Genomic DNA, 16,613 nt, shown 5'->3' with positions numbered 1-16,613 from the left:
AACATTTCCCGAGTAGACCTAAAGCTACCCCTCGGTGCGGCTCACCGCGCCATAGATCATCGCCCGGTACGAGGAGGCAGAATAACTGGAGCGCTGTCGGGAACAAACCGACGGATGCTCAAACGCCCGTCCTCTCGTTCTCGCTCGTTGTTCTATTTTTGGTTAATTTTGGAGCAATCGGTAACGCTCTCTCCCAAATCCCGCACGACCTCGCTCTTATTCTCTCACCATGTGGTCGTCCCTTTTTATTTCTTCGGATCGCGTAAGAATTCAAGGGTGGCCTCTGTTCTCGATCCCTTGAAATACGGTTACATGCTAAACGACCTCGGACTTCGAAAACACGAGGCTGCACGACGACGTCCCGGCGCGAACGAAACCGGCGTTTCATTGTGAGAAATGACCATCGACGGCACAACCTCGCAGAAATTTTCACCGTATCGCGTCGTACTTGTCGCCATATCGTGTGACCGGTAAGAGCAAACGATAAGAGAGAAAGAGAAAGATTTACTTACTTCCAGAAAACGACAGACACGATCGCAGCCATTAGCAGGAGGACCACCGCGCAGGTGATGATTAGGGCAGTGCTTTGCAACGACGGGTTCGTGTGATAGGAAGCGTCGATCATCTGGAAAGAGAGAAAGTTATCGTTAGATTATGGACGTTTATTTTGTGAAAGCAACAAAATATTATTATACAAGCATATTTGTGTAGAAAACAGACGATCCTGCTTACTATTATGCAAGTATATCTTGCAATATGTATGGCGTGGATATTCATTGATTTCCGTATCAAAATATAGCATAATATTGAAATACGCATGATATTATAAATCGATACTCGAATATCAACTTCATTCAACAGAATCATAGAATAGTCGTGAGAATAGTTCCATGCTGAATTCTCTTAAAATTCAACTCGACATTATTTTACTCCGGTAATTCGCTACATTAATTCGCGAACTGATCGTCTATTGCGCGTTTATCGAACGGATTTCGGACTTCAAGGCGACCGGGAACCGGTTCGTGTCGGCGGTGATTGATAATGAGATCGCAGGTATAAATTTCCTCATTTTCTCACAAAAGAAAGTTGCAAAAACAACGTTGCGCGGTATGGTATTATGCGACGCTACCGTGTTATTACGCGGCCGTCGCGGGCGCGATAACACCGGAAGAGGCAAATTAATCGCCGTGGAAACAACTTTATTCGTTCATTCCGACAGATTTAATCGAGACAGCGCGCAGCTTTGTGCCCGCCGTCGTAAAGACGTGCTTTTACCCTGAACATAAAGGAAAACCCGCACGTTGCACAGCCATCCTTTATGCATAGACGAGTTGCTACTCACACACCTCCGCTTTTATTCCTACGTTTTTCTTGTATACATATAGTATTATTTATCACTGTCCTTTTATTTGTGGCATTTAATATTTAAAGCTGACCGCTCAGCCATAATTAAGCCAAGCATTAAACCACATACATGCCATATTTATAACAAAAATGAATTAATGCTTCTACCAAGAAATATTTTTGTAGCTACGGTCTATAGAGGTTACAAAAATAGTCTCACAAAATGTGGCTACAAAATCAGTTTCCTTAAAACAATTTCTCAAGATAATTTATAATTAATGTGAATTATTTTACAGTATGCATAACGAATAAACTTGATAGTTCAATAGAAACTTAATCTTTAAATGCGCAATTTTTCATAGCATTCTGAGTATTTTTAAAATAAATAATAACTGCTTAAGGAACCCTAAAAAATATTTAAAAAATTCTTTACTAATTTGAATCCTTTACAAATGGAAAAGAAAGGGGGACAGAAGACTCTTTACAGATAGGCCTTACAGTGCAAAGTTGCGCGTTTTCAGTTCAAACTTCATTAGAGAAAGTATACGGAACATCGAAAAGTCGCTTTGCATACATCATATGCAAAGCTGCGCACTTAAGGATTAAAGCGGTTTAATTAAGTCCTCATAAAAAATTCAAGAATTAATTTCCCGGAGTTTTATAAAGGATTAATGATTTAAAAATTCATTCCTCTCGATATCTCATAAGAAGACTTCCGGATGTGATACCGTTCCCTTCGCGGATAATCTCGTTCGAGGTAGTAGTTACGACGAAGAAGGGGGGAGATTGCGAAAGGCCGATCCGAAAGGAGGATCAATCGTGAATCTTTCATATCGATAACCACGTGAAATACCACCGCGACCCTCATTTACGTCTCCGCGCGGGGAAGTCTGGAAGGTAAGGGAGGCGCAAGAGGTGGAGAATTTCGCGGCCGAAATTCCTCGTTTCTCGAACTGGGTATATTCGATTTCGACGGCGGCGCAACGGAATGCCGGAAATTCGTATCGGAATCTCCAGCCCCTCCGCCATTGTGACTGGATTCTTCATAAGAGGCACGTAGGTGTGCCGGAAAGTGCCCGAGCACACGTGCTGGGTATGAAGGCAAGCGAAGGAAAGGGAGCGCGTTGAGGGAAGCCTGGTTTCCTCGGCGCGTTACGTGGACCGCTTGCGAAAAAGGGAAAGTGATTTTCACGGAAAAAAGATGGGATTCTCTAGGCTGAAAGGTAGTTCCGATCAGCCAGATCGGATCCGCCGCCGTTTCCATTCTCGGCCCCTCGACGTATCGACTGAGAAGCATTGTAAGAGCGAAATTCTCATTTACCTGGCGACACTCTGAAAGAGGCATGGTTGGTTCTTGGTTGGTCGGAGGTTTGATTAAACATGTATTGATAAGTCTCTCGCTAAAGAGGGACGTGGCACAATGCACGGTGCGGATGGTGATATCATGTTACACGCGTTATTTGGATCATCATCAAGGAAGGCGATATTTATCAAAGGTCACGTGGACCGGGACTTCCCTTATCTCGAGGAAGGGTCTCGTTCTTGAAAACATTTTCTTTGCTCGACTGGAAGTTCCGCGAGCTCCATAAAATTCATTCGTAACATTAGAGTTCGCCAAGATGAACATATTCAATGCGAGGTTGAATAATGAATGAACGAGCTTGAGTAATGATCGTGATGAAAGAGCGCTTAATTATTTCCCTTGGCTGAGAATGGAAGTCATAGCTAAGTTTGAGCCTTCCACTAAGTTGGTGCAAATAATTCACAATACAAAAAGCCGCATCATCAGTTAATTGAAAATTGACAAAAGGAATTTTTGTTCCTTCAGGATATTTAATGATTACAGGAGACTCCCAAGATTTACCTTTACGAACATTGATGCCTTTGATACACCTTCTCTAAATAAAAAAAAAAACCTCGGATTATCTCCGGCAACTCATGCGATATTAAATAACTGAAGCGCCGTAATGGTCGGCCGAGTGGCCGGCGCAGCGTTTAATCGTCGCTAACCGATATATTTACCGTACGTAAAGGTTTAATATACCGCGACACGAGCGTATCTCGCCTCGTGAAAGGTACGATGAGGAATACACGAGCGATGAGATACATTGTGCGGCGTGCTATTTGGCTGTGGGCCAAGCAAAGCAGCATTTATCAGCTTCTGTAAGCACGTATATAATATACGTGCAACCTACACGGTAGTGATTGTGGAAATGCGAACGTGTTAGTATCCCTTTGCCTCCACCATGCTTTTTTCTCTTTGTCTCTTTCTTTTTTTTTGCGAATTTAAATTTTAATTAAAATTTGAAATGGTTGAAATTTATCCGCTTATGCAACGTACTTTACGATCGCATTAAAAATTTTATCGTCTTATTATGTTGCTCGTTGCTGAGCGTAATACATATACCGCTTGCCTGTCTTTATACGTCGCCTGATCTTACAGCACCTTAATAATCTCGATAAAGAAAATTGTTGGGACTATTTTCAGTTCTACAGTACGATTATTCATTATAACTATTCTTCTTCTATTAATAAATTCTACTAATAAATTATTGATTACTGATTTTATTTAATTATTTTTCTATGTGGTTTCTTATCTGTACGAAAAGATTGTGTATTTCCTTTCGTTCCACATACTCCTCGTAATGTAATGTATCTACCTGTCTATCGATCTGCCTATCTGTCTGTCTATTCATCTCTCCCTTTTTTCGCTTGCTCTTTCTCCCTCTTTCTCTTTCCCCCTTAACATCATCTGAAAGTAACTCGTTCTCTTCTGATCCGCTTCGTCCTCCGCGCGGTGGCTCATCGCTCATCATTACCAGGATATTAATGGCGCTGGCTAATGGATTCAGTTGAGAGACCAGCGTCAGTAAGAGAATCCCCCTTCCTCTAAGTGATCGCCTCTCTTCATCTTTCCGTTCGCCATTTTCCTGGCGCGGTAGAATTTGGAAAATAAATACCGATAGCATGCCGTGATGTATTATGTCATTCTCACCAGAAAGACGATAAACTCGGGAAAGACCGAGGAAGAGAAAACAAAATTCGAGCTCGAATTCTTGAAAATTGAGAGCGGAGGGATTCCTACGTGAGAGGTAACGGAAAAGAGTGGAAAAGAACAGTGGAAAAGTCACCGAATATCACTCTACCGTTGCGAAGAGAAAGCACGATGCACCGTGTCAGTGACGCACAATGTGGTTGTATTTGCAGCTGCATGCGGTTCGCCACGATGCGATGCTCCCTGCCGCCCGCGGTAAAATGTACACTGGGATGAATAATAATCTGGATACGTTTTTGGTAAAACACGCGATCACAATCGCGCTCACGAGATTAAACAAAGCAATTATCAAATAATTCATCACGTTATAAATTAATTTGTGCACTTGTGCGGAATGTGTGCACTGTTCATTGCATGTCATTGTGAATATTAAATTAATCTTGCGATTTCTTAGGGTAAAAGAATTTTTGGCGACGTAAATTGACTACTATTCTATTCGTTGCCTAAAATAGATTTTACAAATACACTGAGAAACCCATTTCGTTGAATCAACTAAATCCTTGTTTGGATATGGTCAAACAAATTCTTTAGTTAATATAACAAAAATTTGGTTCACATAACAAAAAATTTGGTTAACATAACAAAAATTTTCTAACATAACTAAATTTTTTGTTATGTGAACCAAATTTTTGTTATATTAACTAAAAAATTTGTTTGACCATATCCAAACAAGGATTTAGTTGATTCAACGAAATGGGTTTCTCAGTGTAGTGATAAGAAACGCTCGGTTTTAAAAGCTTCGAATTTTCGAGGATTTACTGTCTTATTTTTCTGCGGTCATGCTGTGGACGCAGTTTCGTGAAGAGGAAAGAGCGACACAGCCGAAGTCGGATATGGGCAGCACATACGAGCTTCCGGATTTACGCGGTGGAACATGGGGCGAATCGAAGCTCGGGTAACCCGATGCCAGATCCAATTAATGGGTTCCTTGTGGAAAGCCGCGCGCGCGTAGCGCAATGAACGTAACAACGATCGTAATCGAACGGAACTGCGTCGTAAGGGAGGGTGAAAGTTCCCTGATTGCGGAAGCGGATAGCTGTGACGGGTAAGGGATACGTGACGCGTTTTCGAAGCCTATATATCTATATAGAGTATTCAATTAGCTTTTTTTCTTGAGAATAATTTTGGGACGAATCTAGTCGTTAAGTATTTACATACGGGATACCGTATAAATTAACGTTAACCAAATTGATACAATATGAGATAATATGAGAAATATATATAATATACGTGCTTATAATAATATAAGTTTGGCAGCATATTATCTTCAAAAGAAATTTAACAGCGGTGATATTCTGCAATCGCGAGAAGTGATAACAGAGATGTTTGACTCTAAGGAACTTTCACCTTTCCTGTTATCCGCAACTCGCGAAAACAATTTCGACCATTTGAGAAATGTACGCGGTGTCGCGTGTATATTTTTGTCGGTGCGCCATCAGATGAAGTTGAGAGATAACGTTCTCCGATCGGGCAACGATATATCAATTAAACGGAGTCTGTTCAATGCGCACACGCACACAAGCGTGCAGCAGCGGCGGACTGGCGCGGGGATCGATCGATCCTCGTTCGAGGATTCCCTTCGCTGTCGTGCATGAGAGCGGGGAAGCGATAACATCGCGGGATTGTTTATGGATCGGTGAGCGGCTACTGTTCTTCGGCGCCGTCGGTCGCCTATCGCGCTTCGGCCAGCTAGGCGATGTGTGCATTATTGGATAGACGTCATCTGCTCCCGTTGAAATTGCCCGTCTCGGAGAATAGAAAAAAAGAAAAGAGAAAAAAAGGACGTTTTCAACGGTTCGTTCGTCGCGCGCGAGTATCGGTTCGCCGATGCGTAATTCGTTCAAATATAATAGTAAGCTCAAATGTACGCGAATGTGAAAATGTTTCTACAGCGTGAAACGTGATGTACGCCCAATTAATCTTGAATTCCTCACATTATCCTTATTTATTCTCGCTGGAACAGAGACCCATCGATCCGTCGCGTCGGTTGAAACATCCGAAATAAATATCCAATTTAAAAAAAAATTAGTTAAAATACAACTTTGAGCTATATAACATTACGATTATTTTGTACATTATTCTATTAAAAACGATATTAATGACAAGAGATTGCGAACGCTTGTTAGAAACTCGAGATAATCTTGTATTTTCGGACAACGTTCTCCAGAGGCTTGTACATACAATCGTTGTCTCTAATCAATCGCCGCGGGGGTGGACACAGCGTGTGTACGAATGCAGCAGTATCTAAAGGTCGATCTTGCTAGTGGACCAAGGATGCCTTGCTTGCGTTACCGGATGAGTTCCCCTGCACCCTTTTGATCCGCGCGCTATACTGCGAAGGTATCGTTCGGCATCTTGATCAGGCGACGCGACGCCGCGACGCTCCGATTAATTAGCGTGCGGTCGTTAACGAAGCTCGACTGCACAAAAAGGGGGTGACACAGGGAAGAAAGTGAAACTAGCGGGGAGAGAGATAGGCGGTAGGGTTGAATGGGAGAGCAGAAAAAGGAAGCTCCCTTCGGTCCAGACTGGATGCAATCGATATCGCGTAATGCGATCTCGCGGCCTGAGTGCAGGGAAACATGTATACATTATGTTATCGAAGGTATATGTTTCCGTACGCATACATGTATGTGTGTGCGCGTAGGAATAATACACGTCGCGTTATGAATTGAATACTTTGGAGGGTGCAAAGAGAGAGATAAAGGGATAAAGATAAAGGGAAATCTGTTGTTCTTTATAGATTATATCTTTGTTTCGCTACTCGGAATGCTTGTTAGCAAAATGGCAAATTGTAAACGTAAAAAACTGATTATCTTGCTTTAGAAAGAGGATGCAGAGCGTGGTATAATATAACTGTGCTTTCCCTCTCCCTTTTTTCTTCTCCTTTCTCTTTAAAGATTTTTTTATGTATGAAAAATATTTTTATGTATGAAAAATATACGACGGCACACAGGACAAAAAATGTACGATAACGATAAGACGTTAAAAGACAGGCACAGATAAAAAGACAGGCACAGAAAAAAAGCAGAAGTGTAGAATTTTAAATTCATATTCTACTAATTCTACTTGGTGCGCATGTATTCTCTTTTAATAACGAAATAACGGTAATTATATGGTTAGTACATTTAACAACGATACTGATAAAACAATAATGTTTAACGATGTCCCGCTACAATTATAATGTCCATGGCATATTATTGATTTAGATATTCACCCCCGGTGGTTCAATTGCAAACGACCTCCGCGGAGTTCATACGCACGTAGGCGTATCCACGTCTGACGCACGAAACGCAAACGAGCGTACACGCGAGACGTTAAATTCAGTGGCACGGCATTAGCATAAACCACGGGGGGCAACAATAGCGGGAGATGAGACTACGAGACAGATAGAAATGCACAGGGGAAAAGGGTGGCGGAATGTTGGGGTTGAATCGAAAATCATCTCGTTGATTTAAATCTCTCTCTCTCTCTCTCTCTTCCCTCATTTCTCTTTCCCCCTTTCTCTCTCTTTATATTTCTTATACGCTTCGCCATCATATTTTCTGCTCTCCATCTTTTTCTTTGACCGCTTTCGATATGGCCAACATCGCACCCGTACATCACTAACGAATTTTCATTCAAGTTTATCTCTGAAGACGACTGATTATTTCAAATATCAGTTAAGGCATTTTCTTCAAAGTAAAAAAAATTTTTTAAAATTTATATTACATCTAGGATATTATTAGGAATATAAATCTATCGTTCTGCGCTATCTCCCTGTGACTTTCTCTTCTCTTTTTTGTCCTCTGCTGATACGCGTTTTACCGTAACTGGTTCACGACAGTTTAGGACACGTTAATTACGCATTTGTTCAGGGATTTGCATGCGTTACTCCTGCGCCGGAGGGATAGAGAGAATTCATGTCCATAGTGTGTACAACGATTCGTTACGGGACCTTGCGCCGTTCGCGCAATCAACGGTCCAATCGGGATCACGATCGATATGCGCGTATCTTAACAATGCAACGCGTCATTGATTATATTTCATGAATCCGATAATTGCACATCCGTGCATTTCTATCTGTCTCTTGCACTCGATCTCCTTTTTTAATTTTCTACTTAACTTAATAAGGTATTTAACTTAATATTTATATTACTTGAAGCTCGAAAGACATAAAATCTCCGTATAGAGACTTTATAGTTATTATAGTCATACATAATTGATAATTTTGGAGTTTAAGTCAGGACATTTTTATCGACGTTTTAATTTATTATTATTCGTAATGAAACTTATCTATAAATAATTATTTATCTATAAATCAATTAAAACTAGACAGATCTTTTATCAACTTGTAGTTTTCGTTAGTTCGTAAAAATTTCTTTTACAAAGTACTATACGATTATCACCATCATATTCTTTGACAAAATATTATTTTGTTCGATAGTATGAATAAATAGTTCGATAGTGAGTAAACATTATTTTGTTCATTGAACGCTTCATATTCGACAGGAAATAGAATTACAAAAAGAAAAGACTAAATAAAGAAATTCGAAATTGCAATCGGCAGGCGACGTTGGAACGCATAAAACCGCAACGTACACTAAATGCGGGTTTAGAATTTCCGTGGAAGCGATACGTTTTCATGGTATCGGGGCCTTTGAGAGGTCGGTCGTAAGCTCGGTTAAGCTCTGTTAAGCACATGCTGGTTCGCCATAGTCGCGATAATTTCCATGCCGGACGTATCAACGGCGGTGGCCGAGCATAACGGCACTGCCTGGACGGCCGAATTTTGCTGAGAGCCAATGCGCCGGAACGCGTACGATCGAGACCAATGGCAACCAATAAAATGGATGCTGGCCGCCCGTGACGTTCCTTTGCAACGCGATCGGAAACGGATTCGTATTCCCTGATGTATGATGCGACGCGTACTATCGGAATCCCGCGATATGGAGCGAGAAACCTGCGGCTGATATTAGCGAAATAGCTGTGTGACAATTCCTTGAGGTACACGTCAAAATCTTTTTACGAAAGTTAGTGAAATGATTTCCATGATCATAATTTAGATCGTTCTTTGTTTGATCATTATTCTTTTTAATTAAAAAAATAATAAAAAGAGAAAATTATGATCTAAGAACAAAGCAACTATATGTTAACTTTCGAGACTGATTGTTCTACACCTAAAATAGATGCACTATATTATTATAGATGTGAATAATTGAACTATTTATTAAAGACTGGGTAACTATCTCTAATAGTTGACAAATATTTCCAATGTATTATTATTTGCAACTGTTAATATCGAAACGGATCGCATTAATTCCTTAGACGAAAAAATTTTAATTAGCGTGTCCGAATTTAAAGAAGTAAACTCTTAATATCCGTGGGGAATCAATATCTTTTTCGATCGGGAGGTATACGTAAGAAGAAGATAACGAAAGCGGCTACTCTCCTATCAACAATGTTCAGACTTTCTCGGAAAGCTGAGCTTCACGGGAGCACTCTTCCGGAGAGAACCGTCTTAAAGCGCGCGTGCAACTTGATAAGCGAAGGATAAAATTAATTCGCTCACGGAGCGAATCGAATTGCGCGTTGCAATCCCGTGGAAAAGCCGGATACCGGTGCGCGGCTCCGTTAAACGAATGACACAGATTTTTCCGCGTAAAAGCGAACCCGCGTTCTCCGTCTCCGGATTTCAACAAACGAGATCGCGGATCTCCGAGTCGCCCCCGTAACTCGATCAATCGCATTGCTCGGTTGCTTGCAACCGGTCTCGCATCGCCCTCCTCGCCCGATCGAATCGATCGGATTGCGAGGATCGCTCTCGAGGACTGCGGAAAAGGAGCAAGGAGACGATGCGGTTAAACTCAACGTCGCCCCGAGCTCCTTCTTCACGAAGAAGTGGTAGTACTTCGATCTCTTACCGAAGAGAATCTTGACGTTTTCATACATGAATTATTTCGTTGAAAAAGAAGACGGTACGTGTAGAAATTATATGGACTTAAATGATTCTCATACAAAAAGCTCGAACTCTCCTTTGAGTTAAAGAAGCAATGGGAGGTCTCGCTTTTCAGGAAACGAGAACGTTTTATTAATGACACTAATATTTGTACTCATTAAATTAACACGCGTATCGGACAGCTGTATTCTGTCTTGAATATTTCGTAACACTCTTAGCACATCTCTGTGCTTGTGAACGGGTAAATCCTATTGAACCTTTACTTAGGCCAAGTTACCAAGCCCGAGAACGCATTTTCGCCGCAGGGGGAGGTCCCTGACCTTCGGGTGGGCCCTAAGGAGAGATAAAAGAAAGAGAAGAGAGAAAAAGGGCTCGAGAAACGTGACGAGATCCGTGACGAAATTGGCAGGGAAACGCGTCCGGTCGGGTACACGTACAACGAATCAGTCATTTCTATGAAATGGGACGCGAGGAGGAGGAGGAAGAGGAGGAGAAGGAGGCGAAAAGTGATAGCAGACAACCGGATGACGCGAGATAACAATTAGTCCCGAAAGTTCCCGGCAACGAGATCTCTCTTCGACCGACGATGATGATGAGGAGACGAAGGAACTTTCCCCTCCCGTTAGGAAGGTGTGCGGTTTCTCGACGCGGTTTCCCCTTAACGCGTCCCGCTGGGCCCGCCTAATTCATGCGTAAGTGGATAACTCGAGTTAGCTCGGTGCTTAACGTGAATCATCGGCAACTTTCCTTGGTTACGATCGACGACGCTGGTTAAGTTTCATTTTAAGATCGTCGTGTTTCGGATTTAAACCAGGATAGAATCGTCATCGCGACAGAAATACTGAACTGCATCGACGTCTCATAATACTTTGATTGATTTTTTAAATACTCAGTTAGTAGCAAATGTATAGTATATGCAGAAGCTCGAAGATCTATCAAATTTTTAATTCGTACTTAAAGCACTGTTATCTCAAAGAACCGGAAGAAATTCCTTCTTGCGCAGGACGACGAATGTGTAACGAGCTGCCGTACAGAATGAAACGAGAAGGATTCTCGGCGCGATCCTTATTCCCTTCGGACGGTAAATCCTACATCGTGTCGAAGCCCGACAGAATGGAGGATCTTTCCAATTTCTGACCGAACGTGCCGATTTCGGCGCGCGTTTTATCGCCGGGATCAGTCGTAGAATGAAAATCCGGAGGCAGAAAAGCAAGAGAAAAAAGCAGGAAGGAGGGAGATGATATCGGGACGGTCTCGTCCTCTTCCGGATGGAGGTGAAAGGTGTTTCCCTCAGGTTCATAGATTACTCTATAGTATCTTAAAGCCTCACAGACTGGCGCAATTTCTGCATTTGTTAAAAAAAATCTCTTTTTCGACAGGATTTGTAAATCAACGATTAGTAAATTAAAACTTAAAACAAAATTTAATCGAAATTAAGGAAAAAATTGCGAAAAAGGATCTTCAAAGCTTGGCAGCGTTCAATATTAAACGCTTTAAAAGAATGAATTGTTCTTTATAAATTTTTGATAAGAATTTTGATAAGAAAATATCGTTAGTTAAAGAATAATGAGAAATCTAAAAAACATTTATCATTCCTCTTAGATTATTCAATGCATAATTCAATGTATTGTCTTGAAAGAAGAGTCATGATAATTCCAAAGACTCTATAGAGTCTTAGGAATGTTCTTAGAGCCGATCCCGAATTTTATGCCTCGGGAGTGGCACTATGCCTCTGGCCGTGAGGTTAAGAACGGAGTACGGTGTGCCGGAGAGTGGTGGATCACGTCTCTCTTCAGTCTTCGTCGTCCCTAATGATCCCTTTGGCGGCTTCTCGGATGTCGCGAGGATGCCAAAGAGGATTCGTGCGGAAGGAATCCGGGCGAGGAGAAAAAAAGTAAAAAAAAAAAGGCGAAGAGAGAATCCTTCACCGCGCACCGCCTTTTCCTTCGTCGGATTACATTTATTATCGAGGGACGCCCACCGACGCCCACGTGCCCTGCCTCCAGAGGTTCGATGAAAAGTTCCTTATCCGCGATCCGAGGTGTCGGGCGCGAATAACGCGCGTAATTAATACGACGTGATACGCGCGAGTGTGGGCGAACGGGGATGCATATTAGTCAGTCAATCCGTTCGATGCTCGCAGCATAGCCGTGCGCGAGACGAAATGGCAAATAGCGTGTATATATAATCTCCTGAAGATATGAATATTGATGGAATTATCCTTGCATTGCCTTCCAATTGAAAGTTCCAATCCAGCTTGAGAGTCGCATTTTCTCGAGACAGTGAAAACTTCCGACAAAAAAGCTACATTGTGAATATTATTCTCATTCCTATATTTACCACAAAGTAGTCATCCACCGTTAAAAGCGGCTTCTCGAATATCAAATGGTGCAATTCTACCTGTTTCCGGGTTTCATAAAAATTCTTTAAGAACGAACGTCCACTCGAGACGGAACGAATCTTCAATGCGATTTCCCCCGAAAATTCGGTTTCCCCTCGATCGTACGTAATATCTACCGTCCTACGGATTTTAAGGAGAGAATATCGCAGAGCTCTTTTCTTCCTAATGATGCCTTTGACGGCCGCTCAGGTATCACTGAAGGAAAGGGTAGCATCTGCGAATCATCTCCCTTTAATTTCACGAGAGACTCTTTCATGTTGCCGTTTTTCAAAAAAAATTTTTCTCCAAGAAAGAACTAACTTGTAAGTAGAACTTTATTCTTTAAGATCCATAGATGTAAATTTTTTAAATTATTTTGTAAAAGCGGAGCTCCGAAATAATTTTATCTTCAATACCGATATTTAATATTTCACAAATATTAATATCAATGTTATTTTCAATGAAAATAGGAGGATTTTCAAAGAAAATATTATTGTATTTCCAAGATAATTATATAGTACCGTTCTTTTACGCCACGTATATCGTGTGATGAGTAAGAAAGGGATATCATTTGACCACCTACATGTGCAATTCGATCTGGACGAGCTGATGCGATTGATTTACATATTAAGTTCGACGTCATGCAAATCATCTCATTCTGCATTCGCAATCACTGGACCAAGGCATCATTCGCCGCGATTCTAATGATATCCGGCTCCGTGAAAGCCAGAATAATTCCATCGAAAAACTCTACGATGATTCACGCTTTCGCTCGACATGAAACAGCACGTATAGTCCATCTCTCTCTCCTTTATTTTCTTTCTTTTCATCTTTATAAATTATTTTTGCTATTTTGCTCGATTTTACTTTCATTTATCTTTTCGTTCACAAATTTCCGCATATATATTTCTTGACAAATATGTGTTTAAAGATCTCGAATGTGTGTCACTTTCCTACAACAAATTCAGGAGAATTATCCTATTTTCCTTTCCTTCTCTCGGAGTCATAAATTCCGTTAGTAATAAATTTCGAAGTCGATTTATCACGAAAATTCATGTGTCGCGAAACGAATCGGCCGACATCCATTGAGGAGGAAACCTACAGCGGTGTCCTCCACGCCGCGGAGAAGGAAATCTCGCGGTTTTAGCTCTAATCCCACGTGAACAATGTTACTGGCTTTAATGTTCGTTACGCGCAACGCGCAACACGTAATTTTCCAACGCCCAACGCGGAGGAAGAAGGACTCGTTCGCGCGGGGAGAGTGGAGCACATTTGTCTTCGCCCGCCGAAACCTCGCACCTGAGAGCGCCAGGACTTAACGCGAGTTACTGCGCGATCGGTTATACGGACCACTAACCCACTGCCACGGAATGCCACTGAGTCGCCTTCAGTCGCGGATCCTGCGGTTTAGCATAAGGATGACGCAACGATAGGAACAGAAGAGTAATGATCCTCATGCGATTCTCGTATCGCTCTGTTGGCCGCCCTAATTTAGATTGTCATTTGCGCCACGATAAACTGATACTTGAAACGTGACTACATTCCAAGTATATCTCACAAATGACGCATTTTTAATGAATAGAGAGTGTTCAAGTATTAATTCTCGTTCCGGAAGTTGAAATATTAGACTAATTAAAAAGGAGCAGCTAAGCTCGTACAGCGTAATTATACACACGCAGGCGTGATGGATCGGGGACCGCAGTAGTGTCCGCAGAGAACGTGCGAAAGTATTTTATAATTCACACTACAGTGTACTGAGTTGCGTTTTATGCTAAGCACCGCGGAAGATATACTTTTGCGGCGAGAACTATCATCAATAGGAGAGAGAGAGAGAGAGAGAGAGAGATGCAGAGAGCGATATATAATTTTCTCTTTAGTTTCACTATGGCGGCGGAAAAGGGATCGGGTGCGGCGCAGGATGCAGCATTAGAGAGAGAGATGCATTTGTCTTCGCTTCCCGAAACGCATCTGGGAGTAGTGCCGTTCGTTATCAGACCGCGATTGATTGCAATCCAGTAACCTAGTGAGGCGTGCTAGTTGCTCGTCACAATGCAGGAAAATGTGTGGAGTCTACGATGCATTATGTAGTATAAAACAAACACACACAATAATAGTATTATCCACATCCAGTGCTACGTACATTTGTCGAATTCCCCTTGAGCCTTGTCATTTATTATCTATAATAATACAGCACGTTTAACCAAATGCGGGGCAAAATTTTCAGTATTTTATAACGTTTCATATTTTACTTTTTATCTTTATACTCGGTTTTAAATAAATACAACATTTTACGCAGAGAGAAACATTCGGAATAAAAAAATATAGTTTTTAATTTCTCGAAATTAAAAATTATTATTAAATCACGTGAGAGCGTGAAAATTACGGTGCGGTGGTCCAAACGGACGTTCCATGTCAATCACGTCTATTGAAAACGACAACTCGATAGCATAAAAACTGTACAACCTCATTAAATCGACGAAACTGTGCAATTACCGGGTTCGATTCTCGTCGGGATTGAATGACGGCACGATATAATTAATGATAAGGCTGACGTCAATGTCGACATAATGATATCATTTAATACGGTAATACGGCGCTCACGGCATTTTTCGTCGGGATACAAATTGATTTACGGGAGCGATTCATTTATGCGCCCGTAAATATTGCACGAAGGCAAATTGGAAAATATTACAGTCACCTAATTCCATGCGCGCGCGGTCCCGCGTAGTGTAACGAATTTTTTAAAATGAGAATTTCATTCCGCATTTATTTCTTTTACGCGAGCGCCGCGCCATTTCGCCGACCGACGCGAGATTCAATCTTTCGTACCGTATTTCGTACCGCAATCGCTGTGTCGCGCGTTAGCTCTCGATGGCACACTTTCTCCGTGCAAATTTTTTTTTAATTTCCTGCCTCGTCAGCTTTGTTCCGCGGCGGAATCACGCCTTCGTTCCCCGTAATCATTCAATTTATCTGCACGCCGAAAAACTAGGTCAAGAACGACTATATTCGAAGCGAAAAAAAAAATACAATTTATTCGTAGAAGGAAAAAGAAGAATGAAAACCGAAATATGAATATGCTCTTAAAAGCAAGATTGATTTGTAATCTCATCAAATTAATATTCACGTTTATAGACTGAAAAAATACGGTATCCAACGAATATTTCTTTATAATTATACCTATTAATCTCATATTACTACTACTACTACTATTATTATATATTGATCTTTGTATTACATTGATTGCGTAATTTATAATTATATTGATCATCGATTTACGATTCGCACAGACCGTCAAGCATTTACAAAATATTTTTCAAATGCTCGATTTATCGCTTTTCTGCTTCATTTCGAATCTCTGTCTCATATTTCTACCTTTCCACCCTTTCTTTCTCTCCTATCGCCTATCTAATAATTTGCTGAAAGCTTCGCCAGTCAGCGTCACTATCCCATGGTCGATACATCTACCCCGCGTAACTTCGCGAAAGACCGAGCAGAAAGGGGGAACGGGTAAAAGGGTGAATCGCTCGAGCTCGTTTTGCGCTGCGCGCTTGGCGAAGCGCGACGTGCCGGGATTCGTTCCGTTTCGAATATCAAAAACAATTCGCCACCGGAGGGGGGCCGTCGCCGCCACGCGACCGAGAAGGGTTGACGGAGGCTTTACCGTGCAACTTCCGCCGTCGAGAGGGAGCGGGTGGATTTTAGGCGGACTGCAGTAATACGAGGGGCGATCATTCTCTCGGACGGAATGGCGACGGATATTAAAGCGCGTGTGGAACGTTGCTCTTTATGTCATTAAATACACCCACGCAGCATGCAACCCCACACCATCCCCGTCGCCCTCGATTGTGGTCCTGCGTTCTGCGGGGGGGTGCGAATCACCCCTGCGGTGCGAC

The 16,613-nt window shown here is 41.8% G+C and overlaps 1 protein-coding gene across 4 annotated transcripts in view; it reads right to left on the bottom strand.

The window, feature by feature from the left end:
- The window catches only part of Pxb (putative Hedgehog signaling attenuator pxb), a 326,305-nt gene that overhangs the window by 46,113 nt on the left and 263,579 nt on the right, over positions 1-16,613 (bottom strand). For all 4 annotated transcript variants that reach the window (XM_071706092.1, XM_071706093.1, XM_071706091.1 and 1 more), the window contains one exon: positions 513-625. In XM_071706092.1, coding sequence (XP_071562193.1) covers positions 513-625 — 113 coding nt within the window. The remainder of the gene's footprint in view (positions 1-512; positions 626-16,613) is intronic.

This window comes from Temnothorax nylanderi, unplaced genomic scaffold (assembly GCF_030848795.1).
Source record: "Temnothorax nylanderi isolate EJ_2023f unplaced genomic scaffold, tnyl_v1.0 TNYL_tig0049_pilon, whole genome shotgun sequence".
Classification (NCBI taxonomy): domain Eukaryota; kingdom Metazoa; phylum Arthropoda; class Insecta; order Hymenoptera; family Formicidae; genus Temnothorax; species Temnothorax nylanderi.
The sequence above is the reverse complement of the archived record's forward strand: the minus strand, read 5'-3'. Positions and strand labels throughout refer to the sequence as shown.